Source organism: Rattus norvegicus, chromosome 15, assembly GCF_036323735.1.
Source record: "Rattus norvegicus strain BN/NHsdMcwi chromosome 15, GRCr8, whole genome shotgun sequence".
In the NCBI taxonomy this organism is placed as follows: domain Eukaryota; kingdom Metazoa; phylum Chordata; class Mammalia; order Rodentia; family Muridae; genus Rattus; species Rattus norvegicus.
The window spans coordinates 57304345-57331388 of NC_086033.1; the positions used below are offsets into that span (position 1 = coordinate 57304345).

The following is a 27044-nucleotide window of genomic DNA, read 5'->3' on the forward strand; positions in this document are numbered from 1 at the left end:
CGGTGGTTATACGGTTTTGTTCTAGGGATATTTCATTTTTTTAATAACGGTTTTAGCTGACATTCATGGAGAGAATGAATCCTTAGAACTGTGCCACTAGTGAAAGGAAATCCTGTCTAGAGTGTTTCTTTACAAAGCTGTGTCACACCATCCTTTGGGCCCTCTGCTGGAAAAGTAGAATCAAGTCTCAAATAATGCCTTTTAAATTGTATCCTCTAGTATTATAGATGTAGGACAGTACTGTATCATACCTCTGTGGATGTAAAATAGCTTGTACCTGCTTTATGATACGTAGTAGTGACAGTGCTTTATCAGAGCTGTTTTTAATGATGTTGCTCAGAATGTTTTCTTTCCAGATGATGATTGAGAAGCTAATTTAAAAAAAAAATGGTGCCAGGTACCACAAGAGTAACAGAACTGTGCTGTTTTCTCGGGTTTTGTTTTTTTACTTTTTTTTTTTAATGGAGTGTGCTGGATGTCTCTACAGTTTTGTTCAGATGACTGCAGAACCTGGAAAAGCTGTTGCTGCTGTTGATGCATAACACACTGCTATTATTGGTCTTTTTATATAAATATAAATATATATATACAGATATATAATTTGAATTTTTTTTTTTGGATCTTTTTTTTCGGAGCTGGGGACCGAACCCATAATTTGAATTTTTTGAAACTTTAGCTGTGCTGTCAACTTTGGAAAAAAGTATCCCCGTTTACTGTGTTGAGTTGGCACTGTACAGAAATTAACAGCCATATTGGTCTAGAAATGTTGAACTTAAGTTTTTTCCATTTGTACAGGGGTAACACACTGTATTAAATATGTAAGGTCTTATCTACGTGGGTTTGATTACAAAAATAAAGTATTCTCTAAATTTAAAAAAAAAATAAAAGCAGAAGAAGGAATTGCTTTTCCTCTAGACAAAAAAAAAAAAAAAAAAAAAAAAAAGAACGGCAGTACCTAGCAGACTATGATGGTTCGTAAATGCTTGGCCTAGGGAGTGGCACTATTAGAAGGTGTGGCCTTGTTGGAGTAGTTGTGTCACTGTGGGTGTGGGCTTTAAGACCCTCACCATAGCTTCATGGAAGTCAGTATTCTGCTAGCAGCCTTCAGATGAAGATGTAGAACTCTCAGTTCCTCCTACACCACGCCTGCCTGGATGCTACCATGTTCCCACCTTGGTGATAATGGACTGAACCTCTGAACCTGTAAGCCAGCCCCAATTAAATGTTGTCCTTATAAGAGTTACCTTGGTCATGGTGTCTTACAGCAGTAAAAGACTCAGACAGTACACAGACACTTTCTGGTTCTACCTCTTCATGTTGTGTACATCCTGTAGAAGTTCATTCTTCTCTACCAGGAACCCCTTAGTCAGAAAATCACCCCCACAGTTTTTCCAGCTTCTTTTCACTCCAGTACCTGAATGCATCCACATTCCTTCCTCAGCAGGGATGATGCTGGAACCGACCTACTTTGGGATATTTAAGGCACTGATGCAGGTAGGGTATCTCTGAGCATCTCTCCAAGCCCAGCATCCTGGGTAAAAGCCTCTGTAGTCATTGAACTCCAACAAATTAGATTTTCTAAAAGTGCCATGTTCTCTAACTTCCTATGTGTGGGGATGGCGAAGGAACACAGTATCCAATAACAAAATGTGAAGTTTTCATAAAATGACTGTTGGATGTTAGACTTGTTTTCTAATAATTGGTTCTGTACCTGTGTAGTTGAACACATATAATCTTAAAGATGGATATTTGCTAGCAGCTAATAGTCTACAGCCTCTAACAGGTAAAATAATGTTCTCAAGGATGTGAGGATAGAGAGAGGCACCCTAGAACCAGATGGTACTCATTCTACCCCAGCCATCCTCACTTGCCTGTCACTCTGTCTGGGGGACCATACCTCTTCGTATCCACTGCTGTTTGAAATATTGAAGACAGCTGAGAAGTAGAGAATGTTTGCAGTCTATTCTTCATGATACTCACTTCAGCACTTTTGATGCCTAGAACTTAAAATCTTAGCAAGTTATGCTGATGAAATTTAAATAAGACAGGAGGATTGAGCCTCGAGTTTTTAGTTCTGCCAGCACAAAAGTGAACATCGTGCCCAACCTCCAAATGTTCCCTCAAATTTCTAATTTAATGAGTATCTAACATGTGCTTGGCAGGGTGCTGGGGAGGAGATAACTAAGTTTGACTTCAAGGAACTCTTAGGCTTGAAGGAGAGGCAGACACACAGAAAACTGCTTCTTAGTTATATAGTGAGGCCCAAGGTCACAGAGGACCTAACCCTAAATCTAACCCCTAACCTAATCCTAAACTCTAACCTTCCCACTAACCTCTAACCCTAACCTTACTCCTAATTCCTTGCTCTATTCCCAGGGAAGAAGGGAAAGAACAAGCCAGTCATCCTCAGCCTGACCTTAACCTTCTAGGCTAGTTCCCTGAAATAAATGATTCCCGATTGAGTCTTGAAGGATAATTAAGATTCCAAACACATAAACAAGCCCAAAGAACATTGTAGCTGCAGATAACTACAAGGGTAGAGAGAGGTGCCCAGGGCTGCATTAGTGCTGCACAAGACAAGGGAGCAGACAATGGACCTAGCAAGAAGAGAGTGGTCCAAGCATCTCGGATTCTCTTCTACACATCTTCCCACATCATGACACCTGTAATAATGATGCCTCTGTGAAGTGGAGGTCGGGGCAGGAATGAGTCAGTGAGGCTGCTCACAGCACGGCCACTCTTTGAGCGAAAGAAATCAATATGCCCACACAGCTGTAATTGAACCCAGTGTACTAGCGAGAAAGCTCACTGAAAGAAATAATGAGCTATTAAAGGCACCAAAGAAAGGTTATGGCATAGCCAGGGCTGTATTTTTAAATTGCTCATGTGGAACAGGGTTGTTTTTTTTTAAATGATTAACAGGATTTGACCCTCTTCATACAGGCAGTAGTAGATGAGGCCCTAACTGGGTCAGCAATCAGAGAAAGAGAAAAGGACACATTTAGGAAGCAGGGAGGGAGTAAGGGAGGGGTGACTTTGTAGAGTGCTTACCTAGAGTCTTAGTTAAGACTTTCTGTTTCTATGATAAAGACCATGACCAAAAGCAACTTGCAGAGGAAAGGGTTTATTTCATCTGGTGCTTTCGGGCAACACTCACTAATGAAAGGTCAGTCCAGGAACTGAAGACATAAGGGAATGCTGCTTCCGGGCTTGCTCCCCATGGTGAAGTAGAAACGTCTAGTTTCTTTGTAGGGTCAGTTATGTCAAATGATGTTTGGCTGGAGCACACAAGAGACCCTGTCTCTTTCAGACACAGAAGATACAGAGGAAGTAGAACCGGCCAGATTTGATGACTTCATGGTCATAGGAAATAAAGGGAGAAACAGAGTATAGGGTAATTGCCTGGGTTCTGACTCATACTGAATGAAGACAGAAATCTATCCTGTCTAAAGTTTAAAATCTTTCCCCACTCATCAGATCACTGAACTAAAAAAAAAGTTTAAAGACTTTCTATGCAGACAAGCAAAGAAAGCTCCCTGAGGACATTTGAAATATCCCTTTTTCTTCCTTAAAGTCCTATAAATGACAAGAGCTCCTGATAACAGAGACACACTGAAAGGAAGAAAGGAGAGGTGAGGAAGCAACTAATCCAGTTTCCTGTATGGCAACCTGATATGAAATTGAGACTCTCAGCCTGAAAGGTAGCATGTTGGAGTCACACATTGATGGCCCAAGTCAATGACTCCACTTTACAGCTCCTGCCCTCAAAACAGTAGTTCACATCTCTTCCACTTCAGCTGACTTCTTGACTTCTTACCTGTAGAATGTGGTCATTGGAAGTGACCCATTTTAAGCCTAGGTTTTGGGGGTGATTGGAAGCTGTTGCTTTGTCTCTTTTGGATCTTTGTCTATGCCTGGGATAAGTTGTTGAAGGAAGAGAGAACAACAGTCAGCTAGTTTCTAGAATGAGAGCCAACTAGTGACCTGCCTGCTTATTTAAGACATTAGGGAACCCAGCTAAGACTACAGCTTCTGGGGTAAACTCAGTCTGAGTTGCCCAACTGCAGACATGTGAGCTAAATGGATGAATATTGCAAGATGCCCAGTTCAGAATGGGTTACAATATAATGAGTAACCAATGTGGGAGGGCCCTACCATTGACTTCACTTTGCAGATGAGGCAGTACTTACGGGGAGTAGAATAGGGTAGAAATCAGTTGTCAGAGAAGAAAATAGAAAACACTACTGCCACTGAAGCCAAGCTGAGATAGAGCATACGCAAAAAGTTCTCACTTTACTTACTAACCTAAAAGGTCCCAATCCATGGGACACGGGATTCTAACCTTTCCTCTAGCTCTGGCCCAATTCCTTCCTTGGAAGTAAGTAGGAGTAGAAGCCACACTTGAGGTGTGCCAGACAGAGAACACATCTGTCATGAAGGTGATAGGGAACTCAACTGGAGATGGCTGCAAGTCTGGGTCTGGGGAAGCCAAGAGGGAATATAGATTCTAGTAAGAAATGACTCAGGAATCAAAAGAGAGTGTGTTAAGCCACAAGGAATTTTGGAAGTGGCCTAGCCATCCATTGAGCTGTTTAAGGCACATTGAAATATAAGGCTGTGTGTGTGTGTGTGTGTGTGTGTGTGTGTGTGTGTGTCCTTCATTCTAGAACCCAGAACACTGGGGCAGGAAATGAGGCATTCAGTGCCTCAGCCAGGATAAGTTGATTACAGTTATTTGGGTTCAGCAACAGATGTCAACCAGCAGACTACATTAGCCAGAACTGGATTTGATCAGTGTAAATAGATAAGTGGACAGGTTCTAAGGCTGACTAGAAATACTTAGTAGAGATAGTTATCAGGTAACTGCATGGATGAGGAGAGGAGATGGTAAAGGTGGGAACCATCTGAACAGACTTACAGAAAGTAACTAAGGGAACAGTTTCCAAAGGGACTGAGTTATCTGCAAAGAGTAAAGACAGCCTTTAGGGGAAGCAGAATAAATTAACCCACCACTTGTCTTGACAGCACAAAGAATAATGTCACCTGCCCCTAACTTTGTTCCTGGTTGCAAAGGTCTTCATATGAGTGAATAAATGGAAAAGGAACTGAGAAGAGTCCAGGCTGGATCCTTCCAGTTTCTGCCTGCACCCAGAGGTGACCCAGTCCCACAGATCTCTGTACACAGATCCCATGGGGGAGAGAGCTGGACTCTCAGAAGTGCAGACAATCCTGAGAGCACATGGGAAACCACCACTTCTGCTCACATTCCTGGCCCAAGAGGAAACCACCTGGAGCCCTCTGGACACAGGAACCTAGGAACACACTGGAACAGGATCCTTCTGGTGTCTGCCTGTGCCCTGAGCTGAAAGCCAGTTGGCAGGAGCACTGACATACCTGAGAGCAGAGGTAAGAACACCACTTCTGCTCCAAGGGACCTGCTTGGAGCCCTCAGGAAACAGGAACTGAGGAGCAGTCTAGGACAGGATCCTTCAGGTTTCTGCCTATGACCGAAGACACAACTGTGACACAACTCTCTGTGCCCAGATCTCACTGGGAGAAAGCCAGTCTCCAGGAGTGCTGACAGGAAGGTCAAGCCACTGTCAGAGACAGCAAGACGAGCTAAGACCAGAGATAACCAGAAGGCTAGAGGCAAGCACAGGAACCTAAGCAACAGAAACCAGTTCTCCCAACAAAGCAAATACTGGATATCCCAACACACTGGAAAAGCAATATTTGGGGTTAAAATCACATCTCATGATGATGATAGAGGACTTTAAGATGGACATAAATAACTCCCTTAAAGAAATACAGGACAGGGCTGGAGAGATGGCTCAGTGGTTAAGAGAACTGACTGCTCTTCCAGAGGTCCTGAGTTCAAATCCCAGCAACCACATCGTGGCTCACAACCATCTGTAATGGAGTCTGATGCCCTCTTCTGGTGTGTCTGAACACAACTACAGTGTACTTATAATAAATAAATAAATAAATAAATAAATAAATAAATAAAATACAGGACAGCACAGGTAAACAAATAGAAGTCCTTAAAGAAGAAACACAAAAACTCCTTAAACAATTACAGGAAAACACAACTGAACAGATGAAGAAATTGAACAAAACCATCCAGGATCTAAAAATTGAAATAGAAACAATAAAGAAATCACAAAGGGAGATAACCCTAGAGATAGAAAACCTAGGAAAGAGATCAGGAGACATAGATGCAAGCATCACCAACAGAATACAAGAGACAGAAGAGAGAATCTCAGGGGCAGAAGATACCATAGAAAACATTGAAACAACTGTCAAAGAAAATGCAAAATGCAAAAGGCTCCTAACCCAAAACATCCAGGAAATTCAGGACACAATGAGAAGATTAAACCTAAGGTTATTCTATAAGAGAGTGAAGATTCCCAACTTAAAGAACCAATAAATACCTACAACAAAATTATTGAAGAAAACTTCCCTAACCTAAAGAAAAAAGATGTCCATAAACATACAAGAAGCCTACAGAACTCCAAATAGATTGGACCAGAAAAGAAATTCCTCCTATCACATAATAATCAAAACACCAAATGCACAAAACAAAGAAAGAATATTAAAAGCAGTAAGGGAAAAAGATCAAGCAACATGTAAAGGCAAACCTATCAGAATTACACCAGACTTCTCACCAGAGACTATGAAAGCCAGAAGATCCTGGGCAGATGTCATACAGACCCTAAGAGAACACAAATGCTAGCCCAGGCTACTATATCCAGCAAGAATCTCAACTAACATAGATGGAGAAAGCAAGATATTCCATGACAAAACCAAATTTATACAGTATCTTTCCACAAATCTAGCCCTATGAAGGATGATAGATAAAAAAAAAAAAAAAAACTCCAACACAAGGAAAAGCAAGAAAGTAATCTAATTTCAACTAACACAAAAGAGAGACACACAAACATAATTCCACCTCTAACAACAAAAATAACAGGAAACAACAATCACTATTCCTTAATATCTCTTAACATCAATGGACTCAATTCCCCAATAAAAAGACATAGACTAACACACTGGATAGATAAACAGGGCCCAGCATTTTGCTGCATACAGGAAACACAGCTCAATGACAAACAGATACTACCTCAGAGTAAAAGGCTGGAAAACTGTTTCCCAAGCAAATGATCTCAAGAAACAAGCTGGAGTAGCCATTCTAATATCGAATAAAATCAACTTTCAACCAAAAGTTATCAAAAAAGATAAGAAAGGACACTTCATACTCATCAAAGGAAAAATACACCAAGATGAACTCTCAATCCTGAATATCTATGTTCCAAATGCAAGGCACCTACATTCATAAAAAAAAAAAAGCTTACTAAAGCTCAAAGCACACATTGCACTTCACACAATAAAAGTGGGAGACTTCAACAATCCACTCAGTAATGGACAGATCATGGAAACAGAAACTAAACAGAGACACAGAGAAATTAGCAGAAGTTATTAACCAAATGGATTTAACGGATATCTATAGAACGTTTCATCCTAAAAAAAAAAAAAAAATACAATATACCTTCTTCTCAGCACCTCATGATAACTTCTCCAAAATTTACCATATAATCAGTCACAAAATAGACCTCAACAGAAAATTGAAATAACCCCATGCATCCTATCAGATCACCACAAGCAAAGGCTGGTCTTCAATAACAAAATGACAGAAAGCCCACATACACATGGAAGTTGAACAATGCTCTACTCGACGATAACTTGGTAAAGGAAGAAATAAAGAAATCAAAGACTTTTTAGAATTTAATGAAAATGAAGGTACAACATGCCCAAACTTATGGGACGCAGTGAAAGCTGTGCTAAGAGGAAAACTCATAGCGCTGAGTGCCTCCAATAAGCAACTGGAGAGAACATACACTAGCAGCTTGACAGCACAGCTGAAAGCTCCAGAACAAAAAAGAAGCCAAACCACCCAAGGAGAGTAGACAGCAGGAAATAATCAAACTCAGGGCTGAATGATCAACCAAGTAGAAACGAAAAGGACTATACAAAGAACCAGTAGCTGGTTCTTTTAAAGAATCAATAAGATAGATAAACCCTTAGCTAGACTGACCAGAGGGCACAGAAAGAGTATCCAAATTAACAAAATCAGAAATGAAAACGGAGACATAACAACAGAATCTGAGGAAATTCAAAATATCAGATCCTACTACAAAAGCCTATATTCAACAAAACTGGACAATCTGGAGGAAATGGACAATTTTCTAGAGAGATACCAGGTAGCAAAGTTAAATCAGGATCAGATAAACCATCTAAACAGTTCCATAACTCCTAAAGAAATAGAAGCAGTTATTAAAGGTCTCCCAACCAAAAAGTGGACCAGGACCGGATGGGTTTAGTACATAATTCTACCAGACCTTCATAGAAGACCTCATACCAATACTATCCAAACTAGTCCACAAAATAAGAAATAGAAGGAACACTCCCCAGTTCCTTCATGAAGCCACAATTACACTGATACCTAAACCACACAAAGACCCAACAAAGGAAGAGAACTTCAGACCAATTCCCCTTATGAATATTGATGCAAAAATACTCAATAAAATTCTTGCAAGCCGAATCCAAGAATGCATCAAAACAGTCAGCCACCATGATCAAGTAGGCTTCATCCCAGGGATGCACAGATGGTTCAATGTATGAAAATCTATCAATGTAATCCACTGTATAAACAAACTCAAAGAAAAAACTACATGATCATCTCATTAGATTCTGAGAAAGCATTTGACAAAATTCAACACCCCTTCATGTTAAAAGTCCTGGAAAGATCAGGAATCAAGGCCCATACCTAAACATAGTAAAAAGCAATATACAGCAAACCATTAGCCAACATCAAGCTAAATAGAGAGAAATTTGAAGCAATCTCACTAAAATCAGGGACTAGACAAGGCTGCCCACTCTCTCCCTACTTATTCAATATAGTTCTCGAAGTCCTAACCAGACAACAAAAGGAGGTCGAAGGGATACAGTCCTAATCAGACAACAAAAGGAAGTCAAAGGAATACAGTCCTAATCAGACAACAAAAGGAAGTCAAAGGGATACAAATTGGAAAGGAAGAAGTCAAAATGTCACTATTTGCAGATGGTATGGTAGTATACTTAAGTGACCCCAAAAGTTCCACCAGAGAACTACTAAGCTTGATAAACAACTTCAGCAAAGTAGTTGGATATAAAATTAACTCAAATAAATCACCAGCCTTCCTCTACTCAGGAAGGGAAACGACACCCTTTACAATAGTACCAAATAATATAAAATACCGCAGTGTGACTCTAACCAAGCAAGTGAAAGATCTGTATGACAAAAACTTCAAGTCTTTGAAGAAAGAAATTGAAGATCTCAGAAGATGGAAAGACCTTCCATGCTCATGAATTGGCAGGATTAATATTGTAAAAATGGCCATCTTGCCAAAAGCAATCTACAGATTCAATACAATAACCATTAAAGTTCCAACTCAATTCTTCATAGAGTTTGAAAGAGCAATTTGCAAATTCATTTGGAAAAGCAAAAAACCCAGGATAATGAAAACTATCTTCAACAATAAAAGAGTTACTGGGGGAACCACCATCCTTGACCTCAAGCTTTATTACAGAGCAATAGTGATAAAAACTATATGGTATTGGTACAGAGACAGGAAGGTAGATCAATGAAATAGAATTGAAGACCCAGAAATGAACCCACATACCTATGGTAACTTGATCTTTGACAAAGGAGCAAAAATCATCTAGTGGGAAAAAGAGCATTTTCAACAAATGGTGCTGGTTCAACTGTAGATCAGCATGTAGAAGAATGCAAATTGATACATTCTTTTTTTTAAATGTAAAGACAGTTTATTGAGAAAGGGAAAGTACTCTCTTCTTTTTTTTTCCTTTTGTTCGGAGGTGGGGACCAAACCCAGGGCCTTGCATTTGCTAGGCAAGCGCTCTACCACTGAGCTAAATCCCCAACCCAAATTGATACATTCTTATCGCCCTGTACAAAGCTCAAGTCCAAGTGGATCAAGGACCTCCACATAAAACCAGACACACTCAAACTAATAGAAGAAAAAGTGGGAAAGTGCATTGAACACATGGGCACTGTGGAAAATTTCCTGAACAAAACACCAATGGCTTATGATCTAAGATCAAGAATTGACAAATGGGACTCCATAAAATTGCAAAGCTTCTGAAAGGCAAAGAACACTATCATTAAGACAAAACAGTAACCAACAGATTGGGAAAAGATCTTTACCAATCCTGCATCCGATAGAAGACTAATATCCAATATATACAAAGAACTCAAGAAGTTAAAATCCAGAGAATCAAATAACACTACTAAAAAATGGGGTACAGAGCTAAACAAAGAATTCTCAGCTGAGGAATATTGAATTAGTCATCAAGGAAATGCAAATCAAAACAACCCTGAGATTCCATCTCACACCAGTCAGAATGACTAAGATCAAAAGCCAACAGATGCTGGCAAGGATGTGGAGAAAGAGGAACACTCCTCCATTGTTGGTGGGATTGCAAGCTGGTACAACCACTATGGTAATCAGTCTGGAGGTTCCTCAGAAAATTGGACATTGTACTACTTGAAGACCCAGCTATACCACTCCTGGGCATATACCCAAAAGATGCTCCAACATACAACAAAGACACATACTCCATTATGTTCATAGCAGCCTTATTTATAATAGCCAGAAGCTAGAAAGAACCCAGATGTCCTTCAACAGAGGAATGGATACAGAAAATGTGATACATCTACACAATGGAATACTACTCCACTATCAAAAACAATGACTTTATGAAATTCATAGGCAAATAGATGGAGCTAAAAAATATCATCCTGAGTGTGGTAACCCAGGCACAAAAAACAAACAATACAAACAAACAAAACACACGGTATGTACTTACTGATAAGTGGATTTTTGCCCAAAAGCTCAGATTACCCAAGATACAATCCACAGACCACATGAAGCTCAAAAAGAAGGATAAGCAAAGGGTGGACGCTTCAGTCCTTTTTAGAAGGGGGAACAAAAATATTCATAGAAGGAGATACAAAGACAAAGTTTGGGGCAGAAACTGAAGGAATGGCCATTCAGAGACTGCCCCACCTGGGGATCCAACCCATATACATACAGCCACCAAACCCAGACAATATTGCTAATGCCAAGAAGTGCATGCTGTCAGGATCCTGATATAGCTGTCTCCTGAGAGGCCCTGCCAGAACATGACAAATACAGAGGCAAATGCTAGCAGCCAACCATTGATCTGAGAACAGGATCCCCACTGGAGTAGTTGAGGAAAGGATTGAAGGAGCTGAAGGGGTTTGCAACCCCATAAGAACAATACCAACCAACCAGAGCTCCCAGGGACTAAACCACCATCCAAAGAGTACACATGGATAGACCCATGGCTCCAGCTGCATATGTAACAGAGGATGGCCTTGTTAGGCACCAATGGGAGGAAATGCCAAGGCTGGACCTCTCAGTGTAGGGGAATGTTAGGGCAGGGAGTCATGAAGGGTTGCATAGATGGATGGGGGAACACCCTCATAGAAGAAGGGTATGGGAAATGGGATAGGGGGTTTATAAATGAGGAAACCCAGAAATGGGATAACATTTGAAATGTAAATAAAAATATCCAATTAAAAAACAAAGAGTTGGGCTGGAGAGATGGCTCAATGGTTAAGAGCACTGACTGCTCTTCCAGAGGTCATGAGTTCAATTCCCAGCAACCACATGGTGGCTCACAACCATCTGTAATGAGATCTGGTGCCCTCTTCTGGCCTGCAGTCACATATGCAGGCAGAATGCTGTACATAAAATAAATACATCTTTTTTTAAAAAAAAAAAAAAAAGAGTCTGGGCTGCATGTGAATGAAAAGTTAGTAAGATACAAGTACAAACTTTCAGTTTGCTGTAAAACACTGCATTAGATTGAGAGGCTCCAAATTCTGAATGTGTAAAACCCATTTCCATCAGCAACTCTCAGCAATGCATGAAATGACTTTGCTTCACAGTAAGTCCTTTCCCAACTGATGAGTCAGAAGCTTAATGCTGAAGACAATAAACTATTCATTGAGAAGGGCTTGGAGATCACCCAACCTCCTCCATCAGACATTTATGCCATCAGTCTCTCTCCCTCTCCCATGAATTCTGGAGCTGTCGTTTCTGTTGTTTAGCTATTTCAGACTGTGTTCTCCACTGACCCTGACCTTCAACTTTTAGCTAGCTAATCCTATGAACAGGGTCCAGCCAAGGCAAAGAATTATAGTTGACTGTAGCAACCAAGAAAGCCAGACAAGCCAATGGCCAGGTGATAGAAGACAGATGTGACCCTCCCTGCTCTCAGTGATCATCAGCCAACATCAATCCATGAGGGAAAAGGGAGCAGAGACAATGGCTGGGGGGTAGGATGGGGAAGGAAGCCCTGTGAGTACGTATGGTAAATGATAACACCAACACAGGAACCAGATTCAGGAAGGCAGATCAAATTTACTTGGTGTGATACAAAGCTTATATAATTTTGAGGATAGGGGTCAAAATATCCAGGATGGGCAAATGTCGTGGCTTACAGTACTGAAATGCCTCATTACCATGGGGAAGCATTTCAGGAATCTCAGTACCAGCTGAACAGGTTCTTTTCTGGAGAAAGGAAGTTGAACCTGTCTGTAATCTAACCAAGGTAGAGATATCTGGTGTATGGGGGATGCTGGGGGTGTTGAACTCCCCAGACAGAGTCAGGGAAGGGGAAGCCATGCTAATGAAGGGAATCCACCATATTGTGCCGAGCTCCAGAAGGCTATCTGGACAATGGCAGATCCGACCTTTATTAGGAGGGCAACAGCAGGAAAGGTGGTATGTTTAGCTCTCTAAGATCTTTGGGGCTCAGCTCTAAGACCCACCTTACAGAGAGAAAGCTTCAACTATTTGATAAGGGTCTAACATTAGATAGAGGTGGATCTAGAACTGGGATATTGGGGGAAACCTTCCTGTAGGAGCAAGCACTCACGCTGTTGCACCAGAATTTAGATTCCACTAGAGTGCTGGAAATCGTTGACAGATTACACTGTACTGCATGGTGAAGCAGTGTTCTAAAATAAATTTCCCCACTCCATAAAAATGGCATCTTATGGCTTCTCTGACTCATTTTTTCATCCATTTAGATTCTGACCCACAGAGAAAGTTGACACGGCTAAATAGTATTAAGTTCTCTGAGCACTCTCAGCTCATGAGACAACCACCAACCACTGTTACACAGATCAATCTGAGCTAAACGCCGGAAACACAAACCTTAAGAGAGTGTGTCTTTTGTCTTCTTGTTGTCTAGAATAACAGAATCAATTTGGTTTCGTCAAAAGACAAAAGTAATACCCCACACACTCACACCCTGGGGTTATTACACCGACTTAAACAGGTGTGATGTTTTATGATACCCTGAATGATAAATTAATTTAACAAACAGAGGAGGAAAAACTACTAAGGCCTAGAGGCCCGTCAACAATCAGTTCCCATTTTTCAGATTCTGGTGACATAAGTAAAATAAATTACCAGCTTCTTCCTGTGCATCCATCACCGTCTGCCCTGTGCAGAGTAGACATGACGCTAACAAGTGAGACTAAACCGCTCATATTGTCCCCCCCACCCCCGCTGGGATTTCTGATGCTGCTTTTGGGGTAAGCCTTTTCAAGTTCTTAAATCTGGAAAGCGGATACCAAAACAACTTTTAATTTTTAGAGACAAGGAAACTAGCAGCAAGCGTCATGAAAGAGCCTGACCTTGTTGGACGGCCCTCGATGTCCCCATCTCTACCTGTCAGTCAGTAAATGGCTTGGAGTTCCTGCTCCCATGTCAGTTAGAGATGGTAGAGCCCATCACATGGATTCTAAGGATCCTGAGTGTCACAGTCAACATGCAAAGACGTCAGGAGAGGAGTGGGTTATGGTTCTTGGCTCATTTCCTAAAGAATGTAACCCGAGGATCCTAACTAGGGACTTCATGTGCTAATGACAAGTCCATGTGGATTCCCCAATTTTTGTAGATTTTGGTAGGGGGTATTGATGGGCAGCGGTCTACAGGAACTCTGGCTTTCAGCTCAATGTCATTCTAAAAAAAGTCGGCCTGTCGGTCTGTGGCCTGTGCCCCATCTCCTAACCCCTTGCATTTTGCAAAGCCATTTTTTTTTTACTATGTAGCCTAGATAAGCCTTAAGTTCACAATCCTCCTGCCTCAGCCTCCTGAGTCTTAAAAGAGTACAGAAATGTACCATGATAGCCAGTTAAGACTGAAGAAGGGGAGAGAAGGTACAGGGGCTGAAAGAAGAGAGAGGGGGACATGTTAATGAGATAGTTAATGAAGGAGGAGGGGCAGGAGGAGGGGGAGGAGGAGGAGGGACAGAGGGAAAGAGGTAAGACGTTAAAAGAGCAAGAAGGAAGGAGAAGGAGAAGCCATAACTCCACGGTGGTGTTGGCTGGCCCCAGCCTCCTCTGCCTTTATTGTGTCTCGGGTGGATGATGGCCCTTTCTCCGCTGTCCCACAGGCACGCACTGCTGGGCCAACACAAGGAAGACAAAGGAAGGTTGAGGATTCTCTCCGGCCTGGTCTTGGCGTCTATGTCCACTGCCGAGGCCTCAGACCCTGCTGGGCTTTTTGGGATCTTTGTTGTTCTTGGCCGGCATGAAGGCATACAACTCCTCAATAAGCATCTCCATACGAGCTGTGACCTCAGTCACCGTGTCGATGACCAGCCGCTGCTGCAGCTTCAGCTTGTTGTTCTCCCACAGGGCCTTGTTCTCCTCCTGGAAGACGCGATGCTCCTCACGCATGGCGTGGAGAGCCCTGTTCTCCTCCTGCAGCAGCCGGTTCTCCTCCCTCAGGGCCTGCAGTGCCTGATTCATCTCTCTCAGCAGCTGCAGGGGCTGAGCGCTGTCAGTTAGATTAGGGCCTGCCTTGCCCTCTTCTTCCCCAGATGGCCCGGACAAGTTGGTAACCATCTCCCTCAGGGCGCGCAGCGTCTTCGAGTCCTCCTGTGTTGTAGGGGACGCTTTGGGCTCCTCAAAGTGGGAGGAGTGGCTTGTGCTCTGATCTGGCAGAAGCCCTGAATTATGGGGTTCCTCCTTGGGTGAGGAGGTGGGCTTGCCCTCCTCAGCAGAAGTCGCACTCTCTTCTGCCTGTGCCCAGTAGGCCTGCCTCTGCTCCAGCAACTGCTGGAGGGCCCGGTTCTCCTCTCGAATGAACTGTAGGGTGTTCTCCTTGCTACGCTGGGCAGGCAAAGTGGCGTTGTCTTTCTTCACTACTTCCTGGGAGGTTGTGTCTTTGTGCAGCAGTGGCGAGGAGGTCTGACTCTCCTCGTGGCCCAAAGTGACCTTGTGCTCTTCCCAAAAGACCTGTAGAATCTTGTTCTCCTTGCGGAGGGCCTTGTTCTCATCCCTCAGAGCCCTGTTCTCATCCCGAAGAGACTTGTTCTCTTCCTGCAGCAGGTACTCCTTGGCCATCCTCTTGTGGTGCAGTTTATGGTGGAAGGAGGAGGAGGGAGAGAAGTAAGGTGACTGCAGGCGGCAGCTCTCGTTCACCCAACGCCCATCTTGGAAGACAAACATCTCGTCGCTAAGCTGCACTCGGGGAGGGTTGTAGTCTAGTTCCAGGTCGGCCTGGGAGGTGGGGCGCTCCATGGGGTCAAAGGGCATAGAGGAGAAGCGGTTGAGTGGGTAGGAGTGCTGGCTGGCTACCCTGCGGCTTATCCGGGGCATGGCAGCCTGCCTGGAGCAGCGAGGAGTGGTGTATAGGTTGTGGAGCCTCAGGAAGGGCTCCGTGCCCCTCTGTGGGAGGAAAAGCAGGGAAGCTGTTAATGGAGAAACTGTTAAGAGGACTGCTCAGGGTGGACTAAGAGGCCTGGAGACCCCCTCATATGACCTCCAGGGATCTTCACAAGGAAATATACCCAGCCTTTGCTATTCTGGGTAGCATTCTTCTGAATTAATGATCACGGAACCATGGTTCCTAGGGGGAAAAATGGGGCAGTTTCATCATAAAATTTCTGTCGACTGACCAGATAGAACACCGTGCTTCTGTTTAAAGACACTGTCATGGATACGCAGACTGACAGTGGGTGCATCATATACCATGAGCAGAGTTTATCTGACAAGCTCGCTCTTCGGGGCACAGCACAGACCGTGGTTATTAAGAAGAGTCTTTATTCGGTCCCCAGCTCCGAAAAAAAAGAACCAAAAAAAAAAAAAAAAAAGAAGAGTCTTTAACTGTATCTGTAGATGCCACTTTAAACGGTGAAGCCAACAAGGAGCACAAAAGTTTCAAAACCAAGCTGGCTTATAAACTGAAAACAAGACCCTTTGCCAGGATGAGTGTTCAAACAAGGGGGAGCACCCGAACCACAGTTCTTGGCCGCATACCCACATACAAACTCTGTAGATCCTAGAGAGACCACAAATACTCTATGAGCACTAAAGCTGGTGTAGTCAAAAGGTCCATACATTCAGTCATAACTATAAAACCTATAAATAATTAACCGTGCACTGGGCAGGCCTATAACCCCAGATACTCAGAGACAGTGTAGAAAGGAATATAAGCAGAACTTCCAGACCATACTGGATGCTTTCTATAGCAAGTCCCGACCAGGACTGCATAAAACAAGACCCTGTCTCAAAAAAGGAAAAGTCACACATAATAAGACCCAATCATGTGGCAGAAATGAAAGGTACTTGTTTTTTTTTTTTTCTTAACCTCTGGCCTTACCACTTATCAGTTATATGAATCTGGGCAAGTTGTGTGAATTCCAGTTTCTACAGTGTTAACCTGGGATAACTGCACCACCTTGAAGAAGGCATCAGATTTCTCAGAGTCGATGTTACAGGCATTTGCAGGAAGTCCAGCTGGTTATGTGGCCGCATTTTACCTGTATAATTCACTTAATCCTCATAGCGCTGGCAAGCGAAATACTATTTTAGCTTGAACATCCCTAATCTGAGAGTTCTTACTTCCAAAGTGCTCCAAACTCTGAAGTTTTCTGAGCATCTATGTAGTGTCTAAAGTGAGAAATCCCACACTTGCCTTCACACAGGTCCATGAAGTGGTAAAATTATTGTGAGCTGTATATGATATATAGATAAATAGGTAGCTAGGTAGATGATTATATAAATAGATATATACATAAATAGATGATTGATAGGTAGGTAGATAGATAGATAGATAGATAGATAGATAGATAGATAGATAGATAAGACAGACAGACAGGCAGGCAGGCAGGCAGGCAGGCAGGCAGGCAGGCAGGCAGGCAGATAGATAGGTTGTTTATGCACAAGTTCTATTCCCTGAGAAGCCTCATTTCTTCTCTCCAAAATCAAAACCAACACAGCTCCTGAACATAGCATTCTAAGCATCCACGATGGGCGGGATTTAATCATCAACTTGACACAACCTAAAATCACCTGGGTATCTCAACGAGGAATTAATCTGGATTGGGTTGTCCTGTGGCACACCTGTGAGAGGATTTTCTTAATTGGACTAATTGACGTAGGAAGACTCAGTCCACCATGGGTCGTACTACATATAGTGGTTTGGGTCCTGTACAGAATAAGAGTGGAGAAAGCAAGCTAAACATTAGAGGAATGTGAGCAATTAGTCTCCCTTTGCCCTTGACTCCAGATGTGACCAGGTGTCTCACATCCATGCCTTGACATCCTTACAGTGACAAGCCGTGAGCTGTAATTGTAAATCAGATAAGCCCTCTCCCCTAAGCTGTTTGTATAAGGACATTTTACCACAGCAAAGAAATAAATCCAGGACGGCAGCCACGTCATCTTCTTGAACCTAGAACCCAAAACACGGGTCCCGAGCCCCAAGAGCTTTGATCTCAAAACTCCCATGATTGAGTCCTACCAACAAGTTCTTGTTTCTCCGTTGCCTCTGAAAGGAGCCTAAACATGGCTGCTGTGCCTGCTTTCTGGGTTCCTAAGAGGACAACTAGTAGATAAGCCATCACAAAGACCAGAGTCCTGCTGGTGCCATTTAACAATTCCTGTTCTAAACCATGAAATGCTGAATAAATTGCTTTACAAAAAACTCTGCCAAAATGTGGGAAACAAAGGTGAGCAAGACATAGTTCAAGACCTTGGGCTCCCTTACCCAGTGCTCACAGCCCTCCTGTCTGTCATAGTAGAGGAATTAAGCCTGGTAAGTGATAGTCCCAGATTTCTTCCATTGGCTGAACTAATCTGATGACCTGGGTCCTGACAAGAGGTCGATCTGTGCTTGTCACATTTTGGAAGAGTCTACTGAACCTAGAAGTTTCAACCAGCAAAGGAAAGTCTCTTCTTGGTCTTTGGGACATCATCTCACATAGTGATAGAGATCAACAGGTGAAAAAGGACAATGTTGGCTCCTTCATAGCAGAATGGGGAGCCAAGTTGTAGGAGGGGAGGAGCATGTGGTTCTGAGGCACAACACATCTTCTCCATTAGGTGTTTGAGAGGTGACCGAGAGAATCTTCAGGAGCAAGAAACAAATAACGTACTCATAGCTGTACCTAACAATGGGTTGGTGCTGGGGATCCAGGAAGAGCCCCTGGGTACAGACAAGGCCTTTGCAGATGCCTGAGATCCTGCCTATGGGTTGAAGTTCTTCCTATACCCCTCTTGATATTGAAGCCCTTCTTTCTAATGAAGATGCTTTAAATCACCAATAAGTGTGTGGCATACTCTTCCCATGGCTCCCGAGGAGCAGCAGAGCAGACGACTGAGAAAAAAAAATGGAACAAAAAGCAACAAGAAAAGACACCGACAGAATCTTACTGCTGCTGTATGATTTCTAAAGACTCTGCCCAGACAGAGTTATTGGGGTGGTAGCCTTCTACCTAAAGAGTTTGGGAATGGACCTGGACAATGAGCGGCCAAACTTAGCTGACACTTCTGTGGTTTGAATGTGTCCTCTACATTTCATGTGCTGGGAACTTAATCCCCAAAGTCACATGCCAATGTTGTTTGAGAAGTGAGCCCTCTACGAGGCAGATTGGGTCTCGAGGGGATGACCAAACACATTCATGGTCAAGGGGATGTTGCAGGAACACATTACGAAGTGAGCTCTTTGTGCTTTGCTTGCTCACCAGAGATGCCCTCCATCTTGTTCCAACACAAGAAGGCTCCTGCCAGAAGATGACCAGAGGCTACTATAGTGCCATGATCTTGAACGCCCAGCCTCTATGCTTTGTAAACTGCCTGGTCTTGGGCATTTTGTTATAGTAACAGAAAACTGAGGAAACAGCACCGAACTTCTCTCCCCTACTTGTAAGACATAGCTACCACCACCCAGATGAGATATCTACATGCTGCCAGAAAGCCCAAGCTGCTTGACCAAGCTTTTAAAGCATCTGCTTTGCCAACACTATTGACAGTTAATTGGTAGAGAATGCATGTGAAACTAAAGGGCACTAGGGTCCTAGAAGGAGAAACCACGGTGCTAACTTCACAGCTGAATTCCATTGTCAATAAAAAATAAAGAAAGAAAGAAATAACTCACCTCTCTAGTAGTATGCTTAAAATACAATGTTTGTTATAATAAATGCTAACAGATGAAAAGATAATTCACAAGGTAAATGCGATTGGTTTTGATAGAATTTTAATGCTAATAGCAAAGAGAATAAAGGTCTCAGATGAAGTCAATTAATCATTTGATAGAATCTCCTAAAATCTTGCTCTTACACTATTCTAGTTGGCATTGTCAAAAGAGGAGGAGGAAAAAGGTCTGGAAAAATAGCATGGGCACTAGGAAGTACTATCAGAGGTCATTCTGATCAAGATGCACATCTTTTTTTGATGACCTAGCAATAGCGATGTCTTAATGAAACTCACAGAGTGTTCACTAGGGATGAAAGCCTGGGAAAGCAAGTCTCTATATAGAAGGAATCGAGAGATTAGTTGCTTAGACAGGAAATAGCACTACGGTTTCCAAGTCAACGTGCTAGAGGAAAATAGATGTGAAAACACTCATGTTCAGTGTGAGAAAGAAAACATGGGAAATCAATAAGACCCAAGAAAACCTAAGGGTGACAACTAGTGAATCATAGCATTTACTGTGTAATTGGGAACTCCAGTCACTCACTAGGGCTGGGAGCTGAGAGCCAGAGGTACAGTTATAATTCCCTTCCAAACAGAATGAGCTCAACTCAGAATGAAACCACATGGGCACAAAGACACAGGAAGCTTGGGGCTTAGCAATCCAGGTGAGGGGAGGGGAGGCACTATCTTCTAGAAGCAAGAGAACAACTAGAGCTATAACATCACCTGGTCCCAGTAAACAGGGTGACAGGCTGAGCACTGACCTGGGTTAAATGGAAGTTCTGTCCTTGCTACTAAACCTCCCAATTCCCACAGCTGTGAAATCTCTGCCTTACACTTGTGTAGCCCTGTGGCCAACACATGACGACAGCAGCACTCCATCAATATCCTTCCTCACTTTGTTGCATATAGGGGTCCTCCTGACTATCTTGTCTGGGGAGGTACAGTGGGCAGAGAGGACTTCCTCACAGGCCTGGGAGGTAGGCACGTTTACATCATCTAGTTATCTATGACTACTTGCCAATCCAAGAGGACCAGTCCAAAGTATCCTGACAGGTTGCCTGGCTTGTGACCCCATGGTAGGTGGGACAGTAACCATCCAGGTAGTGATGAATATATTCCAGAAAAAGATACTTATGTCCTTCCTTCTACCTATCAGATTATTGAAACAATGGACCCCAAGAAATTTCTCCAGTAGCCTTCCTTTTGGAGAAGGTAAAGGCTCAAGGCCCATGCCATCCAGACAGACAGAGAGAGAGAGAGAGAGAGAGAGAGAGAGAGAGAGAGAAATTGTCTCTCAGAAAGGGATTTCACACAGCCCTTATTGTCAGACTACCCTGCAGGAGAGCCTGAGGCTCAGACACTGATGCTGGGCTTGGACCACACCTTGGATGGGTATCTCTGGCCCACTAAAGAAACCCAAACTTCATGTCCAAGATGAACCTGGGAAATCATTAGACCTCTTTGTTCCTCCTTCAAGTATTGCAGCATTGAATAAATCTCCTCTTCCTGCTTTTCAACATCAGTCAATTGCTTAGTTGACCTATTGAAGACTGGTGACTAAGCCTGTCTGGCATACTCAAGGCCACATCTGGCCATGAGAAACAAATCTCCAGTCAGCAGTGACCCCTTCATTCCATATCCCTTTGCCCTCCAAAATCCAAATAGCTACACAAGTCCTACGGCACAGGAAGTGGGGCTGGAGGTCCAGGGGACCAGAATTAACCCAAGACTTCTCAAATCACATTTCTCCTTGGCTGTTAAGCTGATTCTGGGAACTGGGGATAGAAAGCTGTGCCCCTAATATAAGGAACCAAAGGAACCATGCCCATCCTCACACACAGTAGCAGATGCATGTTGTACGTATTAAGAATCAGACCTTGCAAGGTTCTAGAGGACAATCAGAACATAGTTCCCTAATATTCTAGCTCAGCTTTCATGAGCTGAACAAGATATAAAAGTGGCTGCTCACTCCAATGTTGTAAGGAAAACAAGTCTCCAGGCTGCTTCCTTGCCTGACTATATTTGCTGACCCGGTTACAGTTACACTCATACAGAACACCAATTAGAGAACCATCCTCTTTTGTACACACCTCCCTGGACCAAATTTTAGACAAATTACCTGTGTCTTGGGTCCCTCCATCCTACATTTCACCCCCTCTGGTTGCATGGTCCTGGTCTTCCAATGAGCTCTTAGGTAACTCTGGAGAAAGCAAGCCCACCCCTTTGTGACATAGCAGCAGAAGAAACAGTCAAATCAAAGGCATCCCACCAAGGAAGCTATTGCATGCCTGGAGACCTAAGAACCACAATCTGCGAGGGGTTTAACCATTCACTGGCCTCAAAAGGAGCAACTGAACATCCATTCCTTAGTACCCATCTTTGGCCCACAACAGGGATTAATTCTTTTGGCAGCTGCAAATGGGCCACATGCTGGGGTGTCAGCTCCTGGGTTCATTCTGTGTCAGCTCCTGGGTTCATTCTCGTGCATAAGATGTCAATTCTAGTTCAAGCTAGAGTTCTCCACAGATTTCCAGAGTAGTTAAACATAATGAAGGGTCTCCTTTGGTCAAGTTAGATTTTTCTTACAGTATCACCAAACCTTGAAAGGTTGGGGGGGTGGGGGGGAGAGGGGGTACTTGAATAGTCAACGCAGCCCCCTCATTTAAAGCCAGAGGATCCCAAGGTCCAGAGAGACCATGTGTCCTCCCCGCAGACACACAACCAGGGAAAACCCAACATGACAAGAATTGAAACAGCTGACTTCCTTGTTCATTCTATAAGGTTTGTAAACAGGGTTATTGTAGCGAGAATTGGTAAGTTACATCCTTCCGTGACTGTCCCTACCTGAGGTAGAATCACATTGATTGGAATTTCTAGGCTCTCAGATCTGATCTCTCTCTTTCTCGTAAAATTTGGCCTCGAGTGCTGCGAAAAAGAAAAAAAAAATTAGATTTCTCCTCAACCCACCTTCAGGGCCTCCGTGGCTCACCTGAAATAAACAACTGCTTACACACTTCTTACAAATTAATTATATACCTTATAATAATAATAATAATAATCTCAGTGTAAAGATTTGTGTAGATGGTACCTGGCCAGTAAGAAACCTTACTGATCACCGGACAGAAGTCAATGCAGGAATTAGCAAACATAAAAACCCTGTTGAAAGTTCCTGAAGCAGTTCTTCCCGGCCTTAAACTATTATTTCCGTATCAAGAAAGTAGCCATACCAACGTGAGGTGCCAGGTATAGGTCCTGTGCATAAGCTGGTCACCAAAACACTCAGAACATTCCAGAGGTGACATCACAGAACAATATGGTGGTTTTCAGAGCTCATGGTTTTTCTCTAAGCAGCTTGGGTGGCAAGCAGGCTTCTGTCAGCAGGAAGGGTTGTTGCTGGCTGTGCCCACAGGGCTAGCCAGGGTCAGTGTGACGCACAATGGCCCCAACATTCACTCTTGTTTGGTCACCGCAGGCTGCAGCTCAGGCTCATTGCCAGGCTGGTTTGAAACCTCCTGCTCACTTCCCCTCAGAGGTGTCAGCTCCTCCAGCTGCATTACTTGGGAAGGGAGAAACAGGAGCTGTTCGGACCTGGGGAGGGCTGGCACTACTGAGGGACTCCAGCTCAGCTCCACTCTGATACTAGCTACATCGAGTTACTGTGCAGGCCCCAGAAGTTAGGGGCTCAGCCCTGCAAGATGACCCTCACCTGAGGGACCAATCTCAGATCAAGCTGTGATCAGCCACAAATCAGGGGCTCCGCTGACCTGTTCCTCACATTCAGTAGTTGGCTCTCAGAACTGAGGAAAATGCTTTTACTTAGGATCTCAGCTTTACTGGGAAGGAAGCAGATCAGTAGGGGCCTGCGGAAGTAACAGGATGAGAGATTGGCGGGGTAGCTTCAGGCCTTCTCTGGACCCACCTGCCCCCCAGCATTTTCAGCACCAGTGTCTGAATTCTGTTGTATATCCTGTTGAATATCATTATGTAGGCAAATTTAATGAAATCATTGGTCTTTGATCATTTAAATGCCAACTCCTTCCTTCCCCTGAGGTAGAAGTGTGCTGAAAATTCCAACTTTCTAACCCCGTGATTGTCCCCTCTAGCAACTATCCCCCACCCTCCAAGAGTCATCATTCCACTAGGTAGCATAAGCTGATACGTGCTCCAAGGGAGATCCTGTCAGGACATTTAAGGCTGTTCAGATAGAAAAGTACAAGTATACAATTATAGTACAGGTAGAAGTTGCTTCAAGGCCACAATATCCAGTTCCTCCGTCTTTAGTTCTGTCAGACCCATTACCTCCAGAGCTCCCGTGTGTAACTTAGTTCTGTGTGATTTTGTCCCTTGGAGTATGGAGAGAGTGGTGAACCAAGATCAGAAGATCCAGAGATTCTGAAATTGGCTACTTGAGTCCCAAATACCCAAATTACAAACAAATCTCGGTGTAAGACAATGTGAATATACAAAGCATAAGTGCGTCCATTGCCAAAGACTTCGTCTCTACAAAGGAACTTCAGGACTTTTTCTTAACTCTGTGTGTGTGTGTGTGTGTGTGTGTGTGTGTGTGTGTGTGTGTGTGTGAGATTATGTATGTATGCATGCAAGTGTGTGTGGTGGGAGTGTGTGTGTGTGTGTGTGATGTGTGCATGCATGTGTATGTGTGTGATATGTGTATGTATACATGCACCTCTGTGTGTGTGTGTGTGTGTATGCATGCATGTGTGTGTGGTGGGAGTGTGTGTGTGTGTGTGTGTATGCGTGCGGGCATGTTTATGTGTGTGATATGTGTATGTATGCATGCACCTGTGTGTGTGTGATATATGTATGTATGCATGCAAGTGTATGTGGTGGGAGTGTGTGTGTGTGTGTGTGTGTATGCATGCATGTGTGTGTGGTGGGAGTGTGTGTGTGTGTGTGTGATGTGTGCATGCATGTGTATGTGTGTGATATGTGTATGTATACATGCACCTCTGTGTGTGTGTGTGTGTATGCATGCATGTGTGTGTGGTGGGAGTGTGTGTGTGTGTGTGTGTGATGTGTGCATGCATGTGTATGTGTGTGATATGTGTATGTATACATGCACCTCTGTGTGTGTGTGTGTGTATGCATGCATGTGTGTGGTGTGTGTGTGTGTGTGTGTGTGTGTGTGTGTGTGTGTGTGTGTGCTGGTACATGTGGAAGACAGAAGATAACTTTGGGTATCATGCCTCAGCTGTCATCCATCCTGTATTTTAAGACATTGGCCTGGAACTTGATGATCAGATGAGGTTGACTGGCAGCGAGCCCCAGGGATCCGCCCGTGTCCTCCTTGTCAGCACTGCCCAACAAGGGGGTATCTCATGACAAGAGGTGGGTGACAGCAGGATTTTTAGGATATTTTTCACATGGGTTGGGAGACCAAATTCAGTTCCTCACAGTTGCAAACCCACTGAGCTACTAGGCTCGCTTATGTAATTTTAAAATTGTACTTATGAATGCTCACTGCTGGATTTGCCGCTGTTGCCATTTTAAAGTGTATAGTCGGATAGTTTTGAGTATATTCACATTGTTGTATAAGAACATTCTAGAATTCTCTCATCTTAGTAAACTATGACTTCTATTAACCACCACTCCCCCCTCTCCCTTCCTTCCAGTGCTTAGTAACCACGTTTTCTGATTCCATGATTTAAACTACCCTAATATCTTAGTTAGAATTTCTATTACTACAATAAAACACTGTGACCAAAAGCAACCTGGGGAGGAAAGGGTTTACTCCACCTCACTCTTCTAGATAAACACTTTATGGCCAAGGGAAGCTAGGGCAAGAGGCAGGGTGGAGAAGGAGTGCTGTTTCCTGGCTTGCTTTCATGACTTACTCAGCCTGGTTTCTTAGAGCATCTCAGATCATCAAACCAGGGATGGCCCCATCCACAGTGAGCTGGGCTCTCACCCACCAATAACCACAGGCTTGTCTTATGGAGGCACTTTCTCACTTGTGTTTGTCTTCTAGGATAACTAACTGGAGTCAAGTAGAAAAAAGAAACAAACAAAAACCCCAATAAATTACTCAGCACAATTAGATATTGTATATGGGTGGCATTATAGAGTATTGGTCCTTTCGTGACAAGATTTACCCAACTTAAAACAAATGTCAAGATATCCTTCTTTTAAAAAGCTGAATCACCTTTTCACGATAATCAGATATCTTTTGGGTAGTACCTGCTCCTTAGCTACTAGAAATAATGCTACCGTCAACTTGAGTGTGCAAACTCACACTGAGATTCTGCTCTGAATTATTTTGGATACATGTCCAGAAGTAGAACTGCTCAATGACAACATAATTCCATTTTTAATTTGGAGAGCATCTCCTCATTGTTTTTGCGTGGCTCCTGCATTATGTAACCTTCCCACCACTCTCACCAACACTTGCAGCTTTATGTGGATGATACCTGTACTGCCTGAAAATTTAATTCCATTTCTCTTCATGCACATACTCCACAGATGCATGGGTGTAGGCAGTGTTGGGAGAGGCATAGGAGGCACTCTAAAGTAAGGAGCACTCTTACATCTCAGAAGTCACCCAAAGAGTAATGCCTCTTGGCAAAGGGAGAGGTCATGAGCTGAATATCATCACAAGTGACGTCCAAACTTGAAGACCTCACATAACTTTCCCCAAGAGGACAGAAACTCTAGCTCTTTCCTGAAACTGATTAAACTGTTCACTGATCCAAGAGGGAGGACTCTGATCCAAAAGGTAGTCAATGGAGGGGATAAAGAGATGGCTCAGTGGTTACACACATGGGCTGCTCTTCCAAAGGATTCAGGACTGATCTTTACCAACACACATGGCAGTTCAAAATTATCTCTGACTCCAGTTCCAAATACACACTTAGTGTTGGGACTGCTCATTACTGCTCCATCACACACAGGCAAGGAAGACAACCAGGCTTAGCCACCACACACTTAGACCAGGGGATCTGGTGTATCACCTGAATCCTGGACACCGACATCTGCGCTGCACCCACCCTCTCCTAAGTGTCTACCTAGAAGGCGCCATAAGCGCTCACCACCAGGTGAAGCACATGTAGATGACTTTCTGTAATCTTCCATTCAAAGGTGTCAGGAGCCTCTGAGGTAGCCCTGGAACATCTCGGGGTGCATCCCCACTAAAAACTGTCTTTGCCCCAGAGTTAGTCTATGAACACTCACCAGTCTTTGGGAATCTGCTGGTGCCTCCAGAATGTTGCAAGTTTAATCAGAAAACACACATTGACACTCTTAAAGCCAAAAAGAAAGTCTTTATTGATGGCCAGCAACTGCACAGAGAACTCCAAATCATGCAGACCATAATTTTCAGGGTATTGATGTTGCTGATGTTCTTGTTGCTGTTGTTGTTGTTGCTGTTGTTGTTGTTGTTGTTGTTGTTGTTGACTTTTATGCAAAAACCACATTCTCATTGATATATTTCAGGTAACAAAAC

At 43.3% G+C, this 27044-nt stretch overlaps 1 protein-coding gene across 5 annotated transcripts in view; it reads right to left on the reverse strand.

Moving 5' to 3' along the window:
• Positions 1-14475: 14475 nt before the first annotated feature.
• Cby2 (chibby family member 2) overlaps positions 14476-27044 on the reverse strand; it is a 94868-nt gene continuing 82299 nt past the window's right edge. For 2 of the 5 annotated variants that reach the window (XM_008770895.3, XM_008770893.4), the window contains 2 exons: positions 22430-22510; positions 14476-15832 (listed from right to left, as the gene is read on the reverse strand). In XM_008770895.3, the coding sequence (XP_008769117.1) occupies positions 14645-15832; positions 22430-22510 (1269 nt within the window). In that variant the 3' untranslated portion in view covers positions 14476-14644. Of the gene's footprint in view, positions 15833-21704; positions 21953-22429; positions 22511-22673; positions 22942-27044 lie in introns of those variants that run through there. The other 3 variants (NM_001017506.1, XM_006252329.4, XM_006252328.5) reach the window with 3 other exon arrangements.